This window comes from Miniopterus schreibersii (genome assembly GCF_964146895.1).
Source record: "Miniopterus schreibersii genome assembly, chromosome: 13".
NCBI classification, from domain to species: domain Eukaryota; kingdom Metazoa; phylum Chordata; class Mammalia; order Chiroptera; family Miniopteridae; genus Miniopterus; species Miniopterus schreibersii.
Window position 1 is genome coordinate 12,779,995 of NC_138113.1, and position 24,383 is coordinate 12,804,377.

A 24,383-nucleotide genomic window follows, 5' to 3' on the forward strand; every position below is an offset into this window, starting at 1 on the left:
GGGCTCCCTAAGGTGGAGCTCAGGCCTGTTCTGCAGAGACGAGCCTAGAGGGCTGGCTGATTGCTGATGTGGCAGGTGAGGAACCAAGGTTTTCAAGGAATGCAAAGGAGAGTCTGGAGCCCATTGTGGGGAGGGAGCACAGTTATGAAAAGGGAAACCTCACTGCCAGGGTGGCTGTACTGGGGAGGGGAGGTGCAGGGACCAACGGGCTGTGGGCCACTTCCTAGCCGTGTGCACTCCCAGAATCACAACCTCTTCCCTAGTCAGATAAGAACCATATCTCACTTCCCCAACTCGCGGGGTAGTGGGGGTTCAACATCAAAAGGAGATAATGGGGTGAAAACTCAGAGGAAGTGGGAAATCTCTGCACAAAATCAAGGCCTAGGAGGGAGACGGAGGACTGTGACGGACATGGACACCCCGGCTGGTTGCAGGGCGTGTGCGGTGGAGGTTGGAAGTTGGCTTCACATTGGAGGTAATGGGTAGGTAGGGCTCTCAGACAAGCAGAAAGAGGTGGAGGGTCGGGGCCCCCCTGTGCGAATGGAAGTGAAGAGGCAGGAAAGCCTGGGGTATGTGTGCCTGCAGCAGGTGGCTGCTGTGGGAGGCAGGGCTGTAGGGCTGCAGAGGGCAGAGGGGCCAATGCCTGAGCATCCTACAATGTACCAGGCTTGGATGCATATGGCACCCCCAGTAGCCATAAATAGTAGCTGTTAGTAGTCTCATTTGACAGGTGAGGAAACCGAGGCTTAGAGGGGTTAAGTAACTTATCTGAGGCCACACAGCTGGCAGACCCTGGTCCATATCCCTGCATTTCCCCTCATAGAGGCCATTTCCTTCCCAACGTGCAGCTGTGAGGCTCATCTGGACACACAACGAGGGTGGGCTGAGAAGCTACAGGCCCATCCTAACTCATTCAGACCCTCAGCCGAACCCTTGCTCCTGACCCACTAGAAATGGAGAAGGTGATACGGACAATTAAAAGCTAAGGGAAATGAAAGCTCATCAGTGAAAGGAAAGCAAGGAGAATTGTTGAGCACAGAGAAGGGGAGCCTGGGGCACAGGGTGGTGCTGCTGGTGGTGGGGGTTTCAGAGACTATCCGTGTACAGTCCAGAGACAACAGTGTGTCCTGGGGCTTCCTCAGGCTGCACAGGAGTCATTTCAACTGAAGGTGTGGTTTGCGTGGAAAACTGCAGCCTGAGACGGAGTCCTTGTCCTGCCCACTCCTGCTTATGGCTGAGGGGTGAGCTGTACCCTTCTCATCATTTTATGCATCATTTGCATAGTCATTTGCATCAATCTGCATGCATTATGAATCGTTCTGAACTCTTTCACATGTTTAAATTTAGCCAAATTATTATATTTTATAAGTTGTTTGTTCCTGACACTTTCCCCTCTCCCTAAGCCATCTTTCTTATTTCTCCCACCTCCAACCAAGTCCAAGTGCCAGCCTCATCTAGGCCTTGACCTACTTCTTGGCAATGAGGTGGGAATGAAAGAGCCCTGAGCTCTGCTCTGCTGGCTGTGTGACTTTGGGCAACTTGGTTAACCTCTCTGAGCCTCAGCTTTCATCCCAAGGAGAAAAAGAGGACAAGGACCTCTGCCCTCATGGGGATAAGTAGTGCATTTGAAAAGACTGCCTGAGCCAATGCTTCCTTAAATTTTGTGTCCAAGGCACGTTGCTTACCCCTCCTGGACCCGGCCGTGCCAGTGTTACTCACTAGCTGTGTGGCCTTGGGAAGGTTATTTACCCTCTCTGAGCTCCAGTTTCCACATCTATATAATAATATCTACCTTAAAAGATTGCTGTGAGAATTAAATGAGATAATGCCTGTGAGAGACCTAATTCAGTGGCTGGTGGTAGCCAGGGAGGGACAAGTAGTAGCTTCTGTTCTGATGTAACCCTATGGCTGAGCCTGTCCACTCCTCTCCAGGGGTGACTCCTGGGAGGCAGAAGAGTGAATGAGCCCCTGATTTCTAGAGAGCAATAGGAAGAGCAGGGCATGGCCAAGGGCATTTGGGGTCAAGGCTGTTCAGTTTTGTAGACAGCAGGGGGACATAGGCCAGCCTTGGCACTTATGAAGGCCCCAAACCCTACAAATGGTGTCACACAAACTTGTGCCAGGGTAATAATCTCAGCCAGAATCTCTGAAGCTTTCTCCCTGCCCTTCGTAAACAATTTATTTTTGATGGTTGACAAATGACAAATGACAAATTAATTTACCTGCCACTCAAATGGGGAATATGACTCGCAGTCACTCCAATTTACTGGAAATTACCAGACACTGTTCTCAACAAGCTGAGGCTGTGTTTTTTTGTCTCCTCATCTGAGTCCATGGCCCCTGGTCAAAATGGATGTTTATTAGGTTTGCGTTTTGTATTATTGACTGTGAGCTATTGTTACCTGCTGTAATTGAGTTGTGAATCTTTTTTAAATAAAGAATTAGCAGCAAATCAAAGTGGCTGCCTGCTGGATGCTGAAATGAGAGCACAGCTGGTGGGCAGCACAGTGGCTACGTGGACTCCACACCCCAAGGGGAGCTGGGGGAGGGGCAGGGGAAGGAGGGAGTGGGCCCCACTCTGGGCTCCCCTCTAATTCCCAGCCGGACCTTGGACAGTCCCTTTCCCTCCTCTGAGTCTCGGTTTTCTCCTCAGTGAAGTCAGGATCAGAAGACCTGCCCGGCCTTCCTAGCCTGCAGGGTGAGAGCACAGGAGACCTGTGTGTATGGACCTGGGTCAGCGGGAAATTCCTGTTCAGGTGTGTAGTCGGATTATACAGACAGGTCACCTGAGCCATCAGGGGACACCCCTGGGGTCAGTGGTGAAGGGCAGTTGTCAAGGCGGCTGCCCCAGTTCCGTTCCAGACTGCGCCCCTGAGCAAGGTGCACCCCTTCCCTGCAACCCGCCTGGCCAGCGCAGTCCTTAGCCTGGGAATATCAGAGCTGGAGGAGATCACAACGACCTGTCTATACAGCCCTCCTCCTACAGATGGGGCCACTCCAGGGGAAAGCACATTTTCAAGGTCACACAGTGTACATGGCAGAAATTGGACCCAAACTGCAGCCCATCAATCTTTGCACAATCCCCCTCTCCCGACTTCCCCTGCTCTGGCTCTTCATGGCGATGGCTAGCTGCACAATTACTCTGACAATTAATCATGACCTGTCACTCTCTCCTATAATTGTCTAAAACTTTACTGGTATTGGGGACTATTATTTAACTTCTCTGCCCTGTGGTCTTTCCAAAGACTGCAACACTCCAGAGTCTCAGTCTTCTAAGTCCTGCAGCACCTACTCAGTGCCCTGCACGTAGTAGGAGCCCCATGGCTCAGTGCCCTGCACACAGGAGGAGCCCCATGGTTGTCTGTGGATTGGGTGGAACGCTGGTGTCACCTAGCTGCACACTGGTCCCTGGAGCCAGGTGAGGAAATGAGTGTCAGTGATGGACACCATCGGGAACAGCTGTGGCCCAGGTCAGCTGGCAGGATGGCTGGCTCCAGCTGGGACCCGGGGCCTCTTGTACATTATGTCTGAGTAACAAGTGGACCATGAGAGAACTGCCATCAGGAGCTGTGGGCCGTGCTTGACAAATGTTTTTATAGGCGATGTGTCTGTGTGTGCGTGTGTGTGCGTGTGTGTGTGTGAAGTAAGGGGAGGACTGGGAGCTGGGAAGGATGCTGAGCCCTACAGAGGAAGGAGGGAAGGAAGGAAGGAAGGAAGGAAGGAAGGAAGGAAGGAGGGAGGGAGGGAGGGAGGGAGGGAGGGAGGGAGGGAGGGAGGGAAGGAAAGAAGGAAGGAAGGAAGGAAGGAGGGAGGGAGGGAGGGAGGGAGGGAGGGAGGGAGGGAAGGAAAGAAGGAAGGAAGGAAGGAAGGAGGGAGGGAGGGAGGGAGGGAGGGAGGGAGGGAGGGAAGGAAGGAAGGAAGGAAGGAAGGAAGGGGGGAAGGAAGGGGGGAAGGAAGGAAGGAAGGAAGGGGGGAAGGAAGGAGGGAAGGAAGGAGGGAAGGAAGGAGGGAAGGAAGGAAGGGGGGAAGGAAGGAAGGAAGGAAGGAAGGAAGGAAGGAAGGAAGGAAGGAAGGAAGGAAGGGGGAGGAAGGAAGGAAGGAAGGAAGGAAGGAAGGAAGGAAGGAAGGAAGGAAGGAAGGAAGGGGAAGGAAGGAAGGAAGGAAGGAGGGAAAGAAGGAGGGAAAGGAGCTGGAGGAAGAGCGGGAGATGAAGAGGGAGGGATCTCAGGAAGGGTGAGAGGCAGCTGGCGGACATCCGCAGACGGGGACTGCCTCTGCCTCGGGACAGACTCACACTGAAGCCCTGGCCCTCCTCCAGCCGGGCTCTTTCGGCACCGTCTCCATGATACAGAGAGGCTGAGGATCTCGCCCATCCCAGTACACACCCGTCATCGATGCTTCTGCTGTGAGCCACTTCGGCCCCCACACCCCCATGGACACATTCTAGATGTCGTCACTCAGAACCATGACCCAGAAATGTTCCTTACCAGGTGATCTTCTCGCCGCTAACCTTATCCTTGCCTGTCTTCCTGGTCAAGCTCCTTGAGACACTATCGGTCTCTCATTGTCTTGGCCCCCCCCCCCCCCAAGCAAGGCTGTCATCCTGGGCACTGCCTCCTCCCCAGTCCTCCAGCTGTGCAGATTCTGCCTCCCAAACACTTCCTGGCCCTGCACCCTGTCTCCATACACCTTTCCCGGCTCTGGTGCAGCCCTTTCTATCTCCTGCCTGGGTGACTCAGCCTTCCATCTCCCCGCCTCTGGGCTAGTTTCTCTCACTGCCACCCCATGCTGTCACCAGAGGGAGCTAAAGGCATTTGCCAGGTGAGGCTCCAGCCCAGGGCCCAGTGGCCTCTGCTGGTAGGTTGGCCTTGCCCCAGGCCCTGCTTCTAACAGGAGAACCTCCCCTCTTTGCAGACAATTCTTATCACTTTCAAGACAGCTCAGGCCTCTCTCCTGTGGAAGCCACTCCTGCTCTCAGCCTTCCCCTAGTCTCTGACGGCAGTGCTTTGTGCCAGCCTCTGCTGTGGAACCTCCCACATCACACTGGAATGCTACAGCCCCCCCCCCCCCATGGGCTGGGGTCGTCTGGGGCGGGGGTGTATCTTCTCCGTTACACACTTAGTGTCAGGAACAATGTTCTAACATGTGCTTCATAGGGCCCGCTGAGGTTTGCACAGCAGTGGAGGGAGCTGGCTGCATCACCTCTACTGTTCCGATGGAGGAAATGGCAAATCCAGGGGAAGGGGACGCCCGGGGCAGGAGAGGGGAGGCTGGGGAGGGATGGGGATTTGGGTGCTGCCCCCGATTCCCCACCAGGCCTCCCCCCCTCCTCCTCAGCCCCTTCTTCCTCTCCCTCTCTCTGGGCCTCTTCCTTTGTGGTGTGTGGTGGCCGGCCAAGCAGCAGAGGGTGGGAGCTGGGCCCAGGATAAATGGTTAGTTACGAGTGGGGGTACTTTCACCTGTATGTGTCCCCGGGAGAGCCCCAGGCAGTGATGGCCTCACCTCTGCATGTAGCAGGAGCTTGATAAGTATTAGCTCCCCTTCCTTCACCTCTTTGACCAGTAGGTAGAGAAGTCAGCTGAAACGGTAACCGTGCCAGGCCTTAGGCCGCAGCCAGACAGCACTAGCTGGGCGCCTACACTTCCAGGGGTACACGGATTCCACAAGGAATGCTGCCAACCTTTTTGTGTCCGAAAACTGTTTCCCCCACCCCTCTGATGTGTCTAATTAAAATTAGTTGATATGAAGAGACTGTCTTCCAGAAGAAGGGCACCTGACTTCTCCATGTGGATATTCTGACCTGCAGACACTCTGATGTGGTCTAAAACACAAATTGTTCAACTTCTGCTTCTTTGAATCCTAAGTAATGTGGCCAATAGCCATTAACATCCAAGCCCAAGCCTTCTCCAGGGCCAAGGATGAGGTGAAGGTCAGAAATAGCTGACCCCCTGTATCAGCAGGGTCCTGCAAACTCAACCAACCACGGGTCAAAAATATTTAAAAAAGCATTGCCTTGTTGCTGACGTGCATTGCGCAGCTAGGCCTACGAATGGCAGTGTTTCTACTGAGCACGTACAGGCATTTTTTCTTGCCATTTTCCCCTAAAGAATACACTATAACAACGGTTTGCAAGCATTTTCATTATATTAGGTATTGTAAGTAATCTAGAGGTGACTTAAATCAGACAGGAGAATGTGTGTAGTTTCCATGAAAATGCTATGACGTTTCATATACTATGACGTTTGATGAGGTGCTATCTCAGGCCAGCTCAGTAGAGTCTCGCAGATCAAAACGTCCCCTCTACCAACTGGGACACCTCAAACAGCAAAACAGCTCCTTGTGTGTGTTTCCAGTGAGTGCTCAGCAGGCAATGCTGGGGGCTGCGAGCTGGTCTCAGTATTCCGGAGAGAGAAATGGCAACTGTTCCCTGGTTTTGGCTGGGCTTATGTCAACGTGATGGCAGCACTGTGGCAATCCGTGCAGACCAGACGCCTGCAAGACTTAGATATGGCTCTAGTTAACAACCAGTGGGAGAATGAATTAATTTTTACTTAATAGTGCAAATATTACATAAAAATTAACTCCGTTTGTCTGGCAGGCAAAATCTTCCAAAACACAGGGTCCGTCTGAGGAAGTCAGGAAAAGTTCTTGGAAGCAGGAAGGTCAGAAACTACTGTCTGTGGCACTGCTGTCTCTGGTCATGTGGCCTTGGGCCTGTGGCAAAGCTTGTCCGACTCCGGGTTCCTCATATGGAAACAAGGGCATGTCAATAATAACACCGCCTCATTGCTAAAAGGAGGAGAAATACCCAGCGGATCCTCAGCAAATATTCATCCCCTTTCCTTCTGCTCTGGGACGGTGGGTGCCCCGTAGAAATTCAGCAGGGCAGGAAGGGAAGGCCTGGCCAGCTCGGGGCGATGGGGTCAGCGGTCGCGCGTGTCTTTGGCCATTTACTGGGAATATGCAGGACAAACAGCTAATCTGATTGCAGCCAAACCTCGTTATTGCATTCCTGCCCAGACGTCATTTAAAAAGCACTTAGGGCTCTCCCTGAAACGCTTTACACTAAGGTCCCAGGAGTGGGGCTGCCACCGAAAACAGGGCAATTGGAGAAGCCTCTTTTCTTCCCAGGGGGCTGAGGATATGCTGGGGATCAGGGGCTGCAGGAGGGAAGGAGAGCTCAGTTCCCACTGCTCAGCCTCTGGGGGACATTCTTACCAACAAGGACATAATTATGATGCTTCCTGTTTAAACAGCCTGGCTGTGCGGTGGAAGGAGCTACAGTGAGGCTGCGCCTCTGAAGTCCTGGGGCTGGAGGCGAGGTCTGGGCTGTGGGAGGCTCCTGACTCTCATGCATGCATATCATCTCCACAAATAGTCTTCCTCATTTGTAAACTGAGGAAGGCAGCACTGTCCTTACCCACGTCACAAAGCTGTGTGATGCCCACTGTTGAGTCTGACCTAACTCAGTGGTTCTTGGGCCTGAGTCAGAATCACCTGCGAACTTGTTAGAAATTCTTATTCTTGGACCCAACTCCAAGCCTACATAGTCAGATGCTCCAAGAGTGGGGTGCGGCCATGTGCGTTTTAACCAGCCCTCCGTCATTCCGATGCCCACTGCGTGATGAGAGCCACGGGTCTAAGCTCTATCGTTAGCTTTGCTTAATGACTCCCAAGTAGCCCAGGGGAGTCAGGCCTCCCTCCAGCCTGGCCTTGCTCTAGGCCCGGGATACTGAGGGCTTGGGGCTGGACATGGGACAAGAGCTGGAGAACAGGTACTTCACTTGAGAGCAGTGGGGTCCCAGGAAAGGAGGCTGGGGGATAACATCATCTTTCATGTGTGTCACTTCTGTTTCCCAAGCGTGTTTACATGCACTGCCTCATTGGAACAGCGTCAAGTAACATTCAGAGAATAGCCCGTTATGAAATAATTATGAATAATAAGATAAAGGCTGTTCTCAAGCCAGCTCGTGCATGTATGTCATCCCCACAGGTAGTCCGCGGGCCCTTGGAGGCCAGAGGACGCATCAGCCTTTGCTGCCCTGTTCCACCATCTCAAACCTCCCCATCTCCGGTCCTTACACCTGCGATGGGCCAGAGCCTGTGGCCTCTGAACTTTGCTGTGGCACCCGGGTACCCAGGGGACATGCACCCATAGGCAGGACCCCAGTCCCTTTCAGGAGGGCAAATCTGCCCCTCGGCTTCCCTCTCCCGTACGCACCTGTAGGTGTCGGTGGCTGGCACCTTCCAGGTCTGGATGCCCTTCAGTGGGCCCTCGCTCCCCACCACCACGCTCAGGTTGGTGTTCCGGTAGGCGTTGTTGCACTGGGCCTGCGTGGGGCCGTGGGGCCCGCTGGCCCCGCATGTGGTAAACAGCCAGTGAACTGTGGCACAAGAGGAAAGACAGTCACTCATGTGGCCCGACCCTCCCTCCTCCATGGACCTCCCTGGGCTGCCTCCGAGCTGTCTGCCCCATGGGCCTCACATTCGGATGTGGCACCAAGATTGGGGCAAGAGGCGCCGCTCAGTCACTCAACCTGGAAACTGCTGTTGAGGATCAGCTACTTGCCAGGCCCTGGAGCAGATGAGAGCTGGTCAGGGGGAGATGCACATGGAGCAGACTTGGACCCTGGCATTAAGAAACTCACAGCCTGCTGAGAGAGACGCAGTAAAAAATACCGTGAGAGTTCGAGGAAGGAGAGAAGATCCATTTGGGTGAGACAGGCACAGGCACTGGCTGGGTCCTCCTGGTTTCTCATCAAGCCCAGCGCAGTGCTGGGCAAACAATAGGCATCTAACCTGTGCTATTGTGATGGCGTCCAACCTGTTCCCAAAGACCTGTCATCTTCATATAGGACCCTCTTAGCATGGAGAAGATCGAAACAGTAAACTAGACACAGGGTCAGCTCCAAGACCCCGCACTGGCCCAGGGACCCAGGACAATGTGGGATTAGAAAGACGTACTCCCGGCTGGCTGATGTCTTTGTCTGTCTGTCAGGCCTCAACAGGGCTCAGCTTCTTTATTCATAACCACAGGGTTAGGAAACACTGTACATCGAAAGCAGCTCTGGGGCTCTTGACAAAACTGTAAAAAATGGGGAAGCGGGTCACATTGTCTTTGGTGCTTACCCTCCTTTCCCAAGCCCCTCACCACTGCCCGGGGCTCTGTCCTCACCCGGAGCACCCCATGTCCTTAGATGACTTTTGAGTGGTGCCTCTGGAACACTTAGCACACTCCGCCCCTCCACCGCCACTGGGCCGTTTCCTTTCACACTTTCTACCTTTGAGCCAGGCTGTGTCTTGGGGAGTTGTCAGATTTCATGTTGGCCAGAATGCTAACATTTTAATAACCTATGAAAACTTTTAAAAATTGTGTTCTTGATAAATGGCTTTTACTTCAAATCTCATGATAAGATTAAAGAAATGACTTGCCTTTAAAGAGATGAAGGGAAATTCTACCTATTGGAGATTATGGAAAGATTAATTTGAGCGTATATAGCTTTGCTCACTAAAACGTTAAAGTGAAATTTTTGGGAAAACTTTCAAATAATTTTATGATGCAAAAATGAAAGGTTAATTTGGGCTACTAGCTATAAGCAATCAGATTGGGATTACACTGGGCAGTCTTGAGCATCTGAAAACTGGGCCAGTTGTGGTGGCTTTTGTGACACTGCCTTGGCTGAGGTCAGGGGACCGAAGTTCTAACTGGGGCTCCCTGCATATGGATACTTGAGTGCTCAACACTTTCTCCGCTTCATTTTTTTCAAATGAAGATGTTGGTTTCTATCTGGTTTGTGAAGGTTGTTTCACGGGCGAGGTGATGAATCCATTCATCTTTGATGTGAATGGCTGAATGTTAACTTTCTGATTTATTTGTATTATAAAGGGATAACCTGTTAATTCGAAGTTATAACTCTTTACTGAAGGCATTTTAGCAGAAGAGCTCTCTTGTCCAAATCCGGTGCTTGGGCTGTGCCTGGGGGTGGGGTGGGGGAGGGCGGGGGAGGGGAATGAAATGGAAAGGACACAGGCTTTGAAATCAGCAAGGACACCTGGGTTTGGGGGTAGCCTCATCGCTCGGATTGGGTTCCTTCATCTGTGAAAGAGGCTGGGCTGGCATTAGATTTAAAGGCAGCAAGGTGTACGAAAGGTCATTGGAAAGTTCAAAGCTCTAAGGGTGTGAGTTGTGTCTCTGACTCCTGCCTGCACCCGAGGCTGGTGCTGCTGCTGACAATGAGAAATGTGGCTGCGGGGGTGTCTGTGAATATGGACCGATCCCTTGCCAGCGGCTCCTAGGAATTTAAATTAGTGAGTTGGGGGTAAGGACAGGGGCAGGGAGAAAAGAAGAGCTCAGGAAAGGAGCTGAGGAATCCGTTCTTCCCCCGAAGTCTATTCTGCAGGCCTAGTCTATGCCTCAGCAAGTAGCCTGGCTTTGGGGACAGTTTCAGCCTCATCAACCTGGGTAGAGGCATGGGAGTTCGTTTAGTCAATTCAGTCCTGGAAATTAAAGAATTTATATACATATAAAATATATATTTAAAAATTATATATGAGAATATATATTTCATTTGATCAGACAAGTGTAATAGTATATATAATATAAATTTATAATATAATAATATATAATATAATATAATATAATATAATATAATATAATATAATATAATATAATATAACATAAAATTTTCCCTTAAGAGTGTGCTGAGGAAGAGCTAAAGGTATGAGCATTGCACCCTTCTTGAGCCTCTCACTTTCAGCAGGACCCACTTCTGACTTCAGCCTAAGTTAATATGATTCTGAAGGTTCTAGATATTTCCAGAGACACCGGGCTTCTACTTCTTAGCCAGGTGCAGCATCTGGTGAAATAGGAAGAGTGCCATGGGCTTTGGACCCATGTGGGCCAAGTTTTCTCATCCTAGATTTTGCTCTGGATGAACTGCAAGCTGGGGGTAAATTATGTAGGTTCTATGAGACTCAGTTTCTTAATATGAACAAATGGAGATAATAACACTTACTACTTAGACTTCTCGTTGGTATTATATCACGACTTAAGCAAAGTGTTTGGAACAACATTTGGTATTAGAGAGGATTAAATGGCCCCTAAGGAGGAGCCTGGATTGTGGGCAGGGAAGGGAGGAAGGTTGGCTTTTCCCTGCTTTCTTACTTTAAAAACAAAGACAAAAAACTATTTTATGATGTTTTATCTTGTTCTTACTTATACCACACACTGGAAGCCTAGTTTAATATTTGCTCACATCTAAATTGTATAAAGAACCCACAAACATCAAAATACTGATTGGTTATGGACATTCGAGTAAAGAAAAATCCATTAAGAACTGGGTTTCATTTTAAGTATACTGCAGAACCCTTCAAGAAGAAACAAATCAATTAGTAATACAGCACAGTGCTAAAAAACACACTGGCTAGACAGTAATTGTACTGGTTTTATTACTATTGCTAAGCCATCTCATCTACTCAACTGAATGCAAAGAAATAAAGCACAATGCAAAGGGAAATAAGGTCTCCACTATGAGCATTAATCACAATGATAAGGATCTGCCACATGCTGCAGGCCTAGGTGGTTGGACCACAGAAGCGCACTCAATGGCTCATGAGGATCTTTTATACCATTCTGATTCTGATTCTTGGAACTGAAATTTACCCTTATCTGTTGACTGAGCTGAACTTCACGGGATCTGTGGCCTATCGAACCATTCTGATGGCCATCATGGATCCCATTAAATAAAATCAGGGCCAAAATCAAAGTAAATATAATCATTTATCATCCATAATGTATGTAACACCATTACTTATTGTAAATTGGAAAAGGTAACTCTTCTTTGAATATATAATGATGAAAATTAATAAGTTGTTCTCCTTATTAGGGTGAAATAAAAAAAATGAACTTATTGTAGCCATTGTGAGGTTAAAACATCTCTACTATCTGTCTCAACTCTTTAAACAATGGAGCAGTCCAGTCCCCCTTCTAGATATGGACCAATGCCTGATTATTGCTTTCTTTTTTGATGTTAGCAGTTGTAGAAGCTTAATGCCTAGGCCCATTTATTGGGTGTTGCAAAATAACGATACTCAAATGATACCTTTCCTCCTTATCTATCATTTGGAATACACTTATAAAGAGATGCTTCCTCTTGTCTACTGCTTGGTTCTCCATGTAGGAAAGGCAGGATAAATGCTCAGTTCTTCTTCCTTATTTATAATTTTTAAGATAATGAATTAGTTCTCTATCATCATCTAAAGTTGACCAATTAGTTGTCTATATATGATATAAATCCTTGAATTTAAACATATTTTTGAGTTCTCATGGACCCCTATTATCCTGTAGAAGCTCAGATTGTCACATTTTTGGTCTGTGGTAAGCCTCCTGAGCTCTTTTGCTTCCTTGCTATCTGGTATGACAAAATGTGCCTTCCCTAGGCCTGGTCTCAGCCATTTTCTCCAAAGCCTTTGTTTCTTTGGCAAAAGGTATTTTAATTACACATTCTGAGGGCTATCAAAACTTATTGCTACTGGATTGGTGATTGTGTCTAGGCTTCTTTAGTGACAGAGCTAGGAAATATACTATATATGTGTGTATATATGTGTATCAGTATAAACACACACATATCAGAAATACACAGATATGTATATGACAAAATACCTCATGAGCTCACATTGATACTTCCAGCTCAAATTCAGCACTAGTTTTAAATTTAGCCTCTTCTATATTAATCTTTATTTCTTTTTCCACACTGAGAATCATAGCTCACGAGAACATTCTAATAGAATTAGAATCTTTTATAATTATTCATTTACTTCATCCTTCATTATACACACAATAGTATCAGAGTAACAATACTACTACAGTACCATCATCAATACAAAAACTGAGATCTGTTAAAATAATTTTTAAATATATGTGCTCTCCATTCCCCTATATTTCCTTGAAGTTGTATTCTACCTACACTGTTTGGGCATATTGAAGTTACACATGGTACTCTTTCCTCTTGAGTCCTTAATCTTACTTCTCTAAGTACTATGTGTTTAATACTCATATCAGTCATGCTGAGGTATCTCAGTCATTTTGGTTTTCTGTAGCTTGTTTTAAATAGATTCTTTAAGAAGGACTCATGGGAGCAATATTCTTTTTTTTTTTTTTTTTTAATATATTTTTATTGATTTCAGAGAGAGGAAGGGAGAGGGAGAGAGAGAGATAGAAACATCAATGATGAGAAAGTCGTCATTGATCGGTTGTCTCCTGCACGCCCCCGACTGGGGATCAAGCCCACACCCCGGGCACATGCCCTGACTGGGAATCGAACCACTATCTCCTGGATCCTAGGTCGATGCTCAACAGTTGAGCCAAGCCCGTCCAAGCAGGAGCAATATTCTTTGAGTCCTTGGATGCTGATAGTATTTTTTATCCTTGAGTATATTACATGTGCTACTTTATTTTCTTCTGGCATAAACTATTATTGTAAAACATTCTGATGATGATCTAAATTTTAGTCTCTAATAAATCACTTGTTTTTTCTTAGGTGCCCAAAGTATTTTTTTCTTTGACGGTTTGGTGATTTTACGAGAATATTCTTTGGTATTGCTCATTCTGGGTCAATAATCTCAGATACAAAAAGTATTCTTTCAATAAGTAGCTTAAATAAGAACATTTTTCTTGAATTATAGCTTTCAGCATTTGTTTTTGTCTTCAGGCACTCCTGTTATCTCTGTGTTGGATCTTCTTTGCCAATCTTTGACATGTCATGTTTTTGATTTTTAAAAAATTTTCTCTTTTCACCTTCTATTTTTGGTAAAGCATTAACTATTGTGTTTAATTGCTTTCGCATTCCTTTTAATTTAGTTTTCACCTCTGAATTATTTTTTCCATTTATTTTACATTCTTTTCTGAGTTCTACCACCTAGTTTCTAGTTTTTTGTAATATTGACATGTTATTTTTCACGTCTTGTATCATTATTTTATGGTCATTTAGCTCATTTTGAGATAGAAGTTTATAATTTTGATCTCTACTGTGGGCATTTTTTTGGTATGCTTTCATTTTTCTGTCCAGATGTTAATCTGTCCTCTATGCTCTTTAAAAATTCTTATTGTAATTTTGTATGTGATCTGATCTTGATACTTCTCTGTTATACATTTTTATATGAAATTAGTTTTCCAGAACTTTTAAGGTTCAGGAGATTTTCTAACTTCACAGAGTTCCCTTTACTCTTCTTGTTCTTTTAAAAAGTATATAGTGTTTAAAAATATAGCAGTTTGCGTCCTGATGCTTCTGGCTCTGTTTCTTTCCCTCACTTTTATCTGGAAACCCTCTTGTTTTTTCTCTCTATTATATCTATCTTACTCAATATTGATTTTACTCCTAGAAATTTCTTCTCAGTGTGGGCCCTTCCTGGAAAGGAGCCTGGACCAAATGACCAGAAAGCTTTTGCTCCTTCAGATCTTGCCATGAGCTCCTTGCACTCACGACACACTGAACTGGCCAAAGCCTCTCTGGTTTCAGAAGCTGTTCTCAGATTGGCTTTGTCATTTCTAGCAAACAGCTGTTAGCTATTTTGGATCTCTTCTGTTCTCAGATTTGTAAGACAGCCTGTTGCTTTCCTCACCTTTCTCTTGTTCAGGTGTTGACATTATGCAGGTCCTGTGGTTGTTCATGCTTTGTTCTTGCCCACTTGCATTTTGGGGTTGGAGGGGAATACCTTATAAAAAATTTTGTTGCATATATCCTTGGGTTGATGAATTTTCCATGTTGTTCTAGTTAGTTTCTCAAACTGAATTTGTTTGCATGTACATGCACATGTACTTGTACACCTTCCTGCCCTCAACACACACATACCTCATTCACTTGTGCAAAGCTTTCTGGTCATTTGGTCTCTTCTTTTCTTTATGAGAAGTTAGGAAGTGGTAACATCAATACTTATAACACCAGCCCTATCTTTCGTACTAGCTGTGTTCACACACTTGATCTCTTTTTCACTTTTTGTCTCCTTTTCTCTCACACAGTTTCTCTAGACAAGATGCCTGAAAATGCTGAGGCCTCCCAGGAACAAAGCCCAGAGGCCCATGCTCCTCTCTGCCAGGAGGCAGATATCATCATCGTTTCACTGAGAGGAACCTCCCAGTGAGTCAGCTCCCCAACAGCAGGGCAGCAAGTCAGGGCTATTGAGATAAAAAGCTGCCATCAGAACTGAATTAGCCTAAACAGCTCTGACGCCCAACAATCTGAGGGAGTTTTTAATGGCGCCTGTGATGGCTGCTGTGCTGTTCTCAGCCACCCCCTGATCCCTGAGGGAAAGTCAGTAACACATGAGAGAAGAGAAAGGTCACAGGGAAAAACACTATCCCGAAAGCAGAACTGTAAAAATTAAGTTAAGGGACGCCTCAGGCTAATGTGGTTATCCCCAAGTTGGCTTCATGTCAGAGTTGTGTTACTAAAGTACTCGATATTGAGATGGGTGCTGTGGACTCACCCATCTGGCGGTTACAAATAATGGATTTGGTTTTGAGAATTAAGTGGGAAGTGGTGGTGGTGCAAATCCAAGCTTTGCCCCACCCAGGCCCAAAGAGTCATTGATTTCTGCCCTTATCTACTCTTGGCCCCAGACTGGGAGAGAAAGCCTTGGTCCAAGCTTGGCCATATGGGTTGTATTAGGATTTGCTGCCTCTTGTTGTAAGGTCCACTGGCTCCTGAGAGAGAGGCAACGGTGTTCATTCTCAGTAGTTCCTTCTTATTGTTTGGTTCTAAATCACAAAGGGTGAAATCCTTACAAGGCCTTTGTGACTGTAACACCTCCAGCAGATGGGCGGATGGAGGTGCAGGCCGCCTAAGTGGCCCAGCGATTTGGAGGTAGGAAGAACACAAGTCCTGGCTCTGTCATCTCTGTCTCCTCAACTTGCCTTTCCCCCTTCGCATCACTATTTGAGACTATGTCATCTGAACACTTGTTTGTGGTCTGTCTCCCCAATTAGTGTGTAAACTCTACAGAAGTGGGGCTTAGTTGATTTTGTTCACTGCTTTTTCTCCAGGACCTAAAACAGTGCTGGTCACATAGAAGGTGGCTAATAAACGTTGGTAGATGAAAACCCGAAACAAAACTGAACAAAATAGAAAGAAGGGAGTAGGCCAAATACCAGCCCCAAACCCACTTGAGAGGTCAGAAGTGGAAGCTCATGAATGCTGGGGTCCTGAGTGTGGTTCAGTGGAAATACCTTTGGCCCTTTGGAGTTCCTGTTTTAGAATGAGAGCAATACAGGGTGGAGCGAACCAGAGGAGTCTGGTAGTATAAATGGATGGTTGTTGAAAGGTATTTTATCTCTAATCCATGACTACCCAGCAAAGAGGAGGTAGGTGCTCAAGGAGCCAGCACATACTTTCACATTCTCATTCACACACACACTAGCACACACTCATATTTGCATGCTCGCACCCACATTACTGAAATCCAGGGACCCTGCAGTCTGTAAGATAATACTGGAATCCTGCTCTAGTAGGGCCAAAGTCATAAAGCTGGTCGAGGGAGAAGAAATAGTCCTCTTTTCCAGGGAGCTATTTTGAGGCCTGGAAGTTTTTCTGATTCTTAGTTAGGTTGCTGGACAAGCTGGAGCTGCCTTACTTTCCTTATTGTTTACATTGATCCTGGAAGAGGGTCATTCAATCTGTCAGTTACCTTAATAAACAATAATTAAATGAATAAAATTTGCTCTCACATTATTATGAAGTAACTGTCAATATTCACTATAAAAACCAAATCAGCCCTCTCAAATCCAATTGCCTAGGACTAGTTTGAAAAATTTATCTTTCTCCCCATGACCCTCCTTCCCCCCTCCCCTGGCTTCTCCAGGTACTGCCACAACTATGTGAGCTTGGAGAGATGACTCCTTCCCCATTCAAGCTTTCAGATGAGACCTTAGTCCTGGCTAGCACCTTAATTGTAACCTTATGAGAAATTATGAAGTAGAGGACAAGCTGAGCTGTTCCTGGTTTCCTGACCCACAGAAATTAATAAAATAAATGTGTGTCATTTTTAAGCCACTACATTATAGTCATGTGTTACCAAGCAATAGGTAACTATCCAGTCACCCCAATGCCCCTTCCCAGCAACCAGCCCTTTCTTTGGTCTCCTCATCTTTTGTGTAAGCACCCAGAGTGGAGGGCACTGGCTGGGCTGAGCTCCTCCCAGTGTCCTCTCTCTCCTCCCCGACTCAGTGACAGCTAAGGTAATTCTATCTCTTGTTGCTCTTCCTTTTTACAGTGAAGGAGCAAGTGGGAGGAATCTCTTTTGTGACCTAGGGTTATTATCACAGTCTTTCCTCTCTTAGTTCCGCTGTCCAGCTCCAGGACCAGATGAATTTAAACAAAATAGCATCTATCTGCCCAGGGCCACTGAAGTTCACTGTGACAAGCAGAGAGCCGAACAGGCTCCAAGGGGATGCAGGGTTGTTTTGCAGGCAGAACCAGCAGGTCTGGGAGAAGGATAATAATTACAAGTGGACTTCCCAAATAACAAGTGCTTAATGCACTTGCACGGATGGAGGGGCCTTTTGTATTGCTGGTCCTGAAGCTAAATGATCTAATCAAGGAGTGCAGGCACCAGAGGTCCTGGATCATTTATTGTCTCCCACTTATGTAACCTTTCCTGAAGCAAATGGGGAAAAACACCACGTTTTCTCAGGCCAGCCAGGGGATAGAAAGATGATGGGTCCTCTCCATGGTTAAGTGGAGCCGTGGCAATAGTGCTAAGACATTTTGTCTTCATTTGCGTAACTCCAACCACCAGTCTATAGTGTTAGATTAGAGGCTCATGAGGCGTTTTGGAGTCTGTTGGAGGTGGATAATGCTGCACTATTTGTCCAGTGGGGCCCAGGGTTGGGCAGATCTAACATAACACTACTGATTCTTGGCTTTCTCAAAGGACACTGGATTTCTTTTAAAAACGATCATCAGTTCAGTATAATTTGCAAAGCACCCATCTTGGATGAAGACCTAGTCACCCTCCAGGGCAGAGTAAAGTCCAAATCATGGAGTGGGGTTCCTGTCCTAATTCCAGGTGTGTGTGAATGGAAATTGGAACGGGAACCGGAGTCTTTCTTGTGCTGGAATAACAGTGGCTTCATCTTGGGCTTATGCGACCCCAGCTCTGGGTGGTAGTTTCCAAGAGTGGCACTTTGGCTCATTCCCAGTTGCAGGCCCCATGGCACCAGCACAAGGCTTAGCAATGGAGCAGGCCCACAGCACATGCTGGTGAAAGCAAATTCAAATCTATATGAATTTTTTAATTTTAGAATTGGGATTCAGGGAATTGCAAAAACATGGACTAGAAAGCAATGATGTCTTCTGCATTGAACGCTGAGTCAACTCTCCTGAATGGACAGAGGAAACAGGTCCCTCTGGATGTAGCAAGAGCGTCTCCCATGCTGTGGTCAGCAACCAGGAGGCACTTGGGATTGTTTTTAGGGGGGTGGGGTTAGGCGGGACGACTTTGGATTGAGCCTGGACCCTGACTTTGCAGTTTACTGGTGGAGCCAGTTGCATAACCTTTCTGATTCTGTTTCTGCAATTCTACAATGGGGAAAATAGCCGTGACTCATGTAAACTTGGACACTTATTCACTCACGTGATCCTTCCATCACACCTGTGAGATGTAAACACCATGTTCAAGGTGGGGAAACAAAGGCACAGAAAGGGCAAGGGAGTGGCTTAAAGTAAGTGGCATGGCTGGGCCTTGAACAAAGGTAGTCTGTGCTCTAAAAACTATGCCATGTTGCTTCCTGACTGTCCTGTCCATCCTCGGGGAGCCCAGGGGAACCTGGAAGGATCAATGAGGTATGGTGAACGTGCTTAGTAACCATGGACCATGTACGGCTGAAAGGAAGCAGCCTGCAAACATGAGCATTCACCTGGGAAGCTCTGTTGCAGGTGGGTGCTCTGCCAGGGAGCCTCCAGTTCCAGCCTGTCACCACTACCAAGTCCCCGTGGAAGTGCTTTCTCTCCCTTTCAATCAAGCAGCCCCTGGGCCTCGGTGTTGGCTGCCCCATAGGGAGGTTGGCTGGATCTCCAGCGGGGAAAGCCACTTGCACTGGAAGAGACTCCTTAGCATCAGTAATGGGGATCATGAATCCGAATTAGTTCCATGCCACCTCTCCTCCTGGAGCACAGATGAGTTTGGGGGAGGGGGAATGCACCCAAATGAAGAGTGACATCCTCTTCGGGAGGGCTCGGAACCTGCTGCAGTGACAGGGGGCCCACGAGCCTTGTTAAGGCCGGTGCTTCGTGCGTCATCACTAGTTTGCTTGCTATAAATAGACGAGAATCTAAAATTAGTAAAGTAAGAGAGAACACCAAGCGCTTGGTTAAATCGCAGGCCAGCCGAGCAGGGGAACGATCAGTGCCCTCACAGCTCCCAAGGACTGTATCTGTGGCCCCACTGTCAACCCTGCCCTTCCAATTGCTATCCCGAGTTGAATGGGTGCTGGCAAAGTGCGGTCCACGGGCACCAGTGAAGGCTGGGGCCACAGAGGGACACAATTAGCTGCAATTATCAGCTCTCTTACGCGTGTGCACGCGTGGTGCATCGTGTGCCTAGAGCGCTGTTGTGAATATTAGTGAGATGCAGACGTGCTCTGTTTGAGCAAACACTGGCATTAGAAACAGGGTCTCAGAGATTGGAGATTCCTCCGGGAGACCTTTCCAACAGTGGGATTCCGTTAATCTTTCTGTATCACAACCGTGCCCTTCCAAATGCTATCTGGCTTAGAAAACTTTATGTTTTTATGTCATTTAAAAAAGCCAATTCTTTATCCTTTTACATCAGTTGTATGACTTAGGGCAAAGTTACTTAACCTCTGTGGGCCTCAGTTACCTCATCTGTAAAAGGGGGATCATATCATGTACCAGTAAATGAGATACTGCCTAGGAGAGAGCCCCCCACAGTTGCCGGCGTGCAGCCTGCTCAGTGACTAGGGCCTGTTGTCGCTGTGTGAAGAGGAAGCCGCATTGTGCAAGGCCTTGGCTGCCTGAGAGCTGAACCTTACATGGATGCCGTGTGGCTCTGAGCCACCTCCTCACCTTCCCAAGGCCCAGGCTCCTCATGTATATGAGGAAGTTGGGCTGCCGTCTGGGGTTCCTAAAACTTTGTTCCAAATCAGGCTTTCCTTAAGAGCTCATGAAAAATGCAGAGTTTGACCTCTGGTTCCTAGACATTCAGATTGTACAAGCCTGCAGGTCCCGGGAATCTGTATTCTTAATGCGCTGCACTTGAGGGTCCCCTTTTCCCAGCCAGGTGACCAGAGCAATGCTGTGAGGACACACCTGGGGAAACCATGGGCTGGATCTCTGTTGCTGCTGGCCAACTTGCTCACTGTTGCACCCACGAAGTCCCAGATCCTGTCACTGGCATTTCTGGGGAAAGCTGCTAACGATGCAATGAACCCAAGAGCCTAGTCTGAGTTCCCCCAGAGTGAGTGGGGCTTCAGGCCTTCCTACCGTTACTTGTTTCCTTTCCTCCCAATGCCTGGGCCTCCTGCCTCCAAAACTGGCTCACAGCGAGGAGCTATGACTACGGTAGCAATCCCAGCTTCCTGTCTGCCCTGGCCTGGCAGGGGGTTGCCTGCAGTGCCAACAAGTGTAAGATGATAGGACTTTTGAAATTGGATAATACATTTGTTTATTTAGGAACTGGGTAAATCTTTACTCTTGGGTGTGCTGCTGAAGTGAGCTTGGCTGGGCTGCAGGGCCTGAGTGGGGGAGGCTCTGCTGGAAAGGAAGACCCCTGTTGAGTGAGAGGGCAGGCTCTGAGCGAGGGGGGCTGGCTGGCAAGGTCTGCCTTCGAGCAATGCCGTCATCCCCAGAAGGGCGTGCTTGGAACGTAATGGCTCCAGCTACAAATTCGATTAACTCTAATAGTTGTTCTGCGGTGAATGGATAATGCATTTAGCAGAAATAGACCCAATCAATTTATATGAAACACATAAAACTTTCTCATTGGAATTGGCATCTGCTCTTGAATCATAGGAGCGTATGTGGGAATGGACAGTCTGTCACCCTTCCTTCTGGGCACATCAGCAGTGCCCTGGGTTAATGAGAGAGCTGGGCCAAATAAAGCTCTGGCTCCCTTCTGCATATCCCTTTACCCTCAGAACCATGGGGCTGGGGCTGGGACTGGGGAGGGACTGGAGACTGTCTACCTCAAACCTTGACTCTAAAAAATACCAATTTTCCTGCCCTTGTCTGTTTGCATCAGCCCCTCTTACATGAGCTCTGTTACCTGCGTGTGTGCCGACATGTCCAGGCACCCAGATGAGGGATGGGAGGTGTGCAGAGGTGAGCCCACCCAGGATCACACCTGGCTAGTGCAGGTCAGCCTGGGCCAGGCACAGGGATTCTGACTCCTGGCCCAGTGTCTTTTCATGATCCTATGTATTTTTAATTGCCCTCCACCTCCCGTTTGGAAAGAGATGTGTATTCAGAAAATGGTAAACCAGCTGTCACCCACCAACTCAGAGCCAAGACTGTGGTTTGATGCCAGAACTCCATGAGTTATGGTTACTTGTGGGTTGGACCCAAGGTTTAGGCTGGTTCTCAATTAAACTGAGCTGATTCCTTTCTACTCTCCTTATACAACCTGTGAGCTTGTAGGAGAGGGGGGTAAGGAAGCTGAGGCCGGGTTGCTGGGCCTTGGGGGTCCTGCCTGTCCTTACCTGGGCTTTTAGAGAGAGACAGGCTGGTGGAGCCTGCTCGCACCTCCTCACCCCTAATGTTTATTAGAGAGAGAGAGAGAGAGAGAGAGCGCCAGCGAGCTCTGCAGCTCTGTGATTGCATTATCCCAACCATTTGGTTAGTGTAATTGTATGTGCAAAGCTGACAAATGTAATTTTCTCAGACTTAATACTTGCCCCATTTTCTCTCTGTTTTTTTCTGATTAGCTAAAGTGACTCAGGCTTCCGAGAATGGTTTGTGAAGCACCTGGTCGGGCTTTTCCCTGCCTGGATGCTCAGCTCTGCCCATGGGGTGGGGGCTGAGGGAACCCCCAGACCCAGAGGACTAGGCCCTCCTCAGAGGAGAGGGCTGGCTTCGGGGGAGTGAGGACCGTTTAGGGAAATCTGGAAGCTTTGTGAGAGACAGTCTTCTGAAACTGCCTTTGGGTTCCCAGGAGTTGCTCTGGCACCTGCCAGGAAGGGAGCTGAAATGCCACCAGCCGCCCGTGTTCCAGCCCAGCAGAGATGGACAGCGCTGAACTTTGGGGAGAAAATCTTATTATCTTGTCTCCTCCAACAATTGATTTGTTTACTGGTCATGCAGGGGCTCTCATCTGGGATGCGCTAGCCCCTCTTTTTCATTTTTGTGTGTGAATCTATGATTGGAGGCTTGGATACTCAGAAGTAGCTTAGCAGGCTGAGAAAATGTAGACTTCAAGGCCATATCCTGGTCCCCTTCCTTACCAGCTGTAGGTCACTTACATTCTTCTAGATCATCTTTCTCCTCCCTACAGTGGTCACAGCAGCAGCTGTCCCTGGGCCATAGGAAGGATGGGAGGAGCTGACATGTGGAACTCCCTAGCCCAAGGTCAGGTGTGCTCACAGACCTCCCTTCCTCTCCACGGGGGGAGCCTCCCAGGTAGGAGCTCTGAGTTTGGGTTAAGCTTCAAGTTGCAGGCTGTGATCTGCCAGTTCCCAGGCCACTTGATTCCCCTGGGCCAGAAGCTCCAGAGCAGTGAGCATGGGCTCAGCTCTCCCCTTTTGTGCTGGGCCCACGGGAGGTGGGTGCCAGGCCAATGTTTGCCCTGGTGGTTGTTCTTGACCATGGCCTCTCCATGAGCCTGCTAGACCTCCCCTCCTCCAGGACCCCCTCCTCCTCCAGGACCCCCCCCTCTGCCCCACACTTCTCTCACTGTAGGCATGTAACTCAGCCATAATCGTTGTCTACCTGTACTCCCCTTTTCTAATCTATGAGTTCCCTGAGCTCCTGACCTGGATCTTGCTCTGCGCAGCATCTCTGAACACTGACCTGCTCTCAGAAGGCTGTGCAAGAACTGTGGGTGGGTCCAGATTACGGCCGGCGAGAGTGGGCCTCAACACGGCCCCAGGGGTGGCAGCCTGCTCTCCCTGACCATGGGGCTGAGTCCTGGTCAGTGTTGATTCAGAGGGCCTGGTGCACCTTGTCTTGTGGGTGGTGGGGAAAGGAGACCCTGCTCCCTTCCCCCTTATAAACCCTCCTGATGAAGATAGAGGCACCCCCACCACACACTGCTGGGGTCTACAGTGAGGGGGGACTGGGAGAACTGTCAGGCTGGGGGAGAGATGCCTCCTGCTACTGAAACACGGCAGGGGAAGGAGTGTTGGGAGCCGCCTCAGCTTCTCCCTCACCTGAGCTGCTCCCCAACGTGGCAGTGGGTCCTGGGAAAGCACTGGCTGTCTATTCGGTTCTCTAGAGCCTTCCCAAGGAGCCTCAGGCTCAGTGTTCTCTTCCCTTTGAGTTGGGGTGGTCTGGAGAAAGAGTGCTGACCCAAAGCCATCTGCCGTCACTCCTGCTCTGAGGCTGGGGCCTCTCGCTAGAGGAGGCTGCGTTCCAGCCATTGTCACCTCCAGCCTCTCAAGCAGCCAGTCTCTTGTAATTTTATCTTAGGTGGTAGGGGAGTATCGCTGCGTGATTTCATTAATCTGAGTGGCCATTGGCCCGAACCTTATCGATCAGCCCTTTAGGGACAGTGCGAGTTATATGGCAATAAACCCAGGAGTCAGGCAGGGTGGATGGCTGGTTCCTGAATGCTGGCTGCAGGGGAGCCGGCAGCCGGCATCTGAGGACTGAGCTCAAGCATTAAGGGCCCACCAGTCAATCAGTAAGTGTTTCTGGAACCCCTGCCACACAGTCGGTGCTGTGGTTAGGAGGGGTGACTGCTCGCCGTGACGTTTGCTGAGCATGTCCCGAATTTATCGCAGGAGCTGTGGATGACCAAGGCCGGGAAGTAAGGGAGGCAGCTCAGTGGGGTGGGGTGGCGGGCCGGCCGATGAATGATTAAAGCAGGCTCCTCCCTCATGAACCATGAGGCAGGGCTGGGAAACAGACTGCAGTTAAGAGGCCAAGTTCCCTTTGTGTGGGAAATGAAAGGGTATTTTGAGGTTCTAGTTCAAGGTGAAGAGACGAAAGGGGAGAGGTGATGGGAAGAGCAATGCACTCTTTCCCCTGGTGTAGAGCTGGGAGATCAGGCGGGAGTTAGGGCGGGATAGTTAGTCCTGGGCAGCTTTCCAGAGGAGAGAAAGGAAAGTATGTCTTCAAAAATGAAGCGAAGCTGATATTTACATAATATGTTGAAAGTCAATGAATTCAGTTTGAAGGTATAAGCCTCTCCTTTTTTTGGTATTTTGCAGTAAACAA

General features: G+C 48.5%; 1 protein-coding gene across 1 annotated transcript in view; it reads right to left on the reverse strand.

Moving 5' to 3' along the window:
* Positions 1-24,383, reverse strand: part of ALK (ALK receptor tyrosine kinase) — a gene marked incomplete at both ends in the record, with an annotated part of 512,424 nt that overhangs the window by 32,159 nt on the left and 455,882 nt on the right. Inside the window, one exon of the mRNA XM_081156468.1 lies at positions 8,222-8,384. Within this exon, the coding sequence (XP_081012594.1) occupies positions 8,222-8,384 (163 nt within the window). The remainder of the gene's footprint in view (positions 1-8,221; positions 8,385-24,383) is intronic.